Source organism: Cicer arietinum, chromosome 3 (genome assembly GCF_000331145.2).
Source record: "Cicer arietinum cultivar CDC Frontier isolate Library 1 chromosome 3, Cicar.CDCFrontier_v2.0, whole genome shotgun sequence".
Classification (NCBI taxonomy): domain Eukaryota; kingdom Viridiplantae; phylum Streptophyta; class Magnoliopsida; order Fabales; family Fabaceae; genus Cicer; species Cicer arietinum.
In genome coordinates, this window is record NC_021162.2 from 2,615,268 (window position 1) to 2,618,222 (window position 2,955).

General features: G+C 31.9%; 1 protein-coding gene and 1 long non-coding RNA gene across 2 annotated transcripts in view; one reads left to right on the plus strand and one right to left on the minus strand.

The window, feature by feature from the left end:
• The window catches only part of LOC101501768 (large ribosomal subunit protein P1-like), a 28,248-nt gene extending 26,070 nt beyond the window's left edge, over positions 1-2,178 (minus strand). The window contains exon 1 of the mRNA XM_027332825.2: positions 2,086-2,178. Coding sequence (XP_027188626.1) covers positions 2,086-2,154 — 69 coding nt within the window. The 5' untranslated portion in view covers positions 2,155-2,178. The remainder of the gene's footprint in view (positions 1-2,085) is intronic.
• Positions 1,332-1,942, plus strand: LOC101502621 (uncharacterized). The gene is made up of 2 exons (XR_189473.3): positions 1,332-1,554; positions 1,670-1,942. It is a non-coding gene; the product is annotated as an uncharacterized lncRNA (long non-coding RNA).
• Positions 2,179-2,955: the final 777 nt, after the last annotated feature.

Genomic DNA, 2,955 nt, shown 5'->3' on the forward strand with positions numbered 1-2,955 from the left:
TGCTGCTGGTGGAGCCGCTGCAGCTGCCGCACCTGCCGCCGAGGCCAAGAAGGTACTGTTAGTAATGCTTTATATTAGGTTTCTGTTTTTAGGGTTATATTTAGTAATGATATATTATTGATTGATGTTTTAACCTAATACTATTGAAACTTCAATTGTAAATTGAAATTTGTGTACATTTTTAAGTTTGGATGATCATTTCATAGAGGCTTTGTTGAATGTAGTGTTAAATGTATACCTCGATGTTCAACAAATTAAACAATAATTAGTGGGGTTTAATTTTTTTTAATGCGGGTAGACTGTAACCCTTTTAGATGTATAAAGACATGAAATAGACTTAATAGTTTTTGAGAACACATAGAACAGATTATTTGTGCTTGCTGTATTTTTTTTATACTTGTCACTTTTATTTACCGAGTCCTGTTTCTGGTTTCTCTGAGCCCAGTTCGGAATATTTATATGTAAACCTACTGTTAAATTTTGTAATTTCGCTGTTTGAACGACAACAAAGATATTAATTGCTTTATGGTAACAAGATTGTAATTTGATTGTTGTAGTTTCATTGAAATTTGGGAATTCAACTATCAATTGTAGCTTAATAGTTCTTTGAGTGTAATTATCCACAATTAGTAATTGTATTTTTGGGTATTATTTTGCTCTCACATTAATTTGTTGTTATGGTAACAAGATTGTAATTTGATTGTTGTAGTTTCATTGAAATTTGGGAATTCAACTATCAATTGTAGCTTAATAGTTCTTTGAGTGTAATTATCCACAATTAGTAATTGTATTTTTGGGTATTATTTTGCTCTCACATTAATTTGTTGTTATGGTAACAAGATTTTAATTTGATTGTTGTAGTTTCATTGAAATTTGGTAATTCAACTATCAATTGTAGCTTAATAGTTCTTTGAGTGTAATTATCCACAATTAGTAATTGTATTTTTGGGTATTATTTTGCTCTCACATTAATTTGTTGTTATGGTAACAAGATTGTAATTTGATTGTTGTAGTTTCATTGAAATTTGGTAATTCAACTATCAATTGTAGCTTAATAGTTCTTTGAGTGTAATTATCCACCATTAGTAATTGTATTTTTGGGTATTATTTTGCTCTCACATTAATTTGTTGTTATGGTAACAAGATTTTAATTTGATTGTTGTAGTTTCATTGAAATTTGGTAATTCAACTATCAATTGTAGCTTAATAGTTCTTTGAGTGTAATTATCCACCATTAGTAATAGTATTTTTGGGTATTATTTTGCTCTCACATTAATTGAGTTTAATGTAGTATTATTATAGGTTATGCAGTTCGTAATCAGCACTTGTCAACATAGTTGGTTTAGTATTGTGAAGAGGATAGTTGCTTGGCTACCTAAGAACTAGTTTTAGAACATAGAAATGAGAATCATTATTTAATCATGGTTCATGTTGTGTGGCAAATGCCGCAGACTGATGTTTTTTTTTTTCTTTTCCAGTTATATAAATATGTTTATTCAATGGATTTGATTATGTTGTGTTATGCTTGTTTCGCTTAATTCCTCGGTTCTGTTGGTATATTCAAGTCCTTCAAATCTTCAATGATATTTTGGTTTATAATTAGATATATATGTTATTTATCACAAGATTCTGATTAGATGTCTTGTAATTTATAACTTTGATGGCACAGAAATTTGAAATAGTCATTGAGGATCAAGCTGGAAAACAGTTCAAATGTAGGATCAATTGAGGAAGCCGAAATGACAAATCAATGGATTGATTTATTTAGGGATTTGATATATGAATACTTGATTTGCTCGGCATTGTAAAGACATCCACAACTTTCTCTTTTTGTTATGAGCATTTTAAGATTCCCTTCATTAAGTGGCTACAAACCTTTTTGTGAATCCCCAAAACAAAAGTAAAAAATGAAATTCATCCGTAAATATAAATTACTTTATTACTTTTTTATCACGGGTACCTGGTCGCATGTGCAAGAGCGAAGTGATCGTTATATTATTTTTAGCTTTCCTACTTTTATGGTTGCATGTGCAAAAGTGAAGTGGTAAATTAGAAAGATGATTAAATGAAAGATAATAAACTAACGGTGATTGCGATTCCGTCATTGTGGAGTATCAAGATGGAGTAGATGCATGCTAACTCGCCGGCACTCATGGCTGCGTATAGATTTGATCGCGAGCTGCTCCATATATCACGTCCATGTGGGTAGGTATATATATCACGTGTGTATACTACTTTTATGGTTGCATGTGCAAAAGTGAAGTGGTCATTATATTTTTTTAGCTTTCTTACTTTCATTTCTACGGCTCAAGTGGATATGCTTTGATTGCTTGTTGCTCATTCAGGTTAGGACTAAAAACTAAAATATTTGGATTCTTACCCCATTTTCAACATGTTTTCTGTTTTGTGTCTACCTAATTCAGCATGCCTTGAATTATTTAGTACTTGGGTTACACATTATATTAAAGATTTTGTCTATAGGTTTGAAGTAGGACACATAAGATTTTGCCTTTAAGTGAAACTATTTACTACTTGGGTTTGCACTTTGCACACGTGTCAGTATATTGGAACCCTAAAACCAAAATCCGAAACCCTTAACATGAAACCCTAATATTGGAACCCTAAACCCGAAACCCAAAACCCTAAACTCGAAACACTAAACTCGAAACTTTAACTCGAAATCCTAAACCCAAAAATCTAAACTCGAAACCCTAAACCCGAAACCCTAAATTCGAAACACTAAACCCTAAACCCGAAACGCTTAACCTGAAACCCTGAACCTGAAACTCTAATCATGAATCCCTAAACCCTAAACCCAAAACTAGAAACCCTATACCTAGAACCAAAAACCCAAAATTCGAAACGCGAAAATCTAAACCCCAAACCTCAAACCATAAACTCGAAACCCAAAACTCTAAACCCAATACCAAAAACTGTAAACCCGAAACCCTAAAT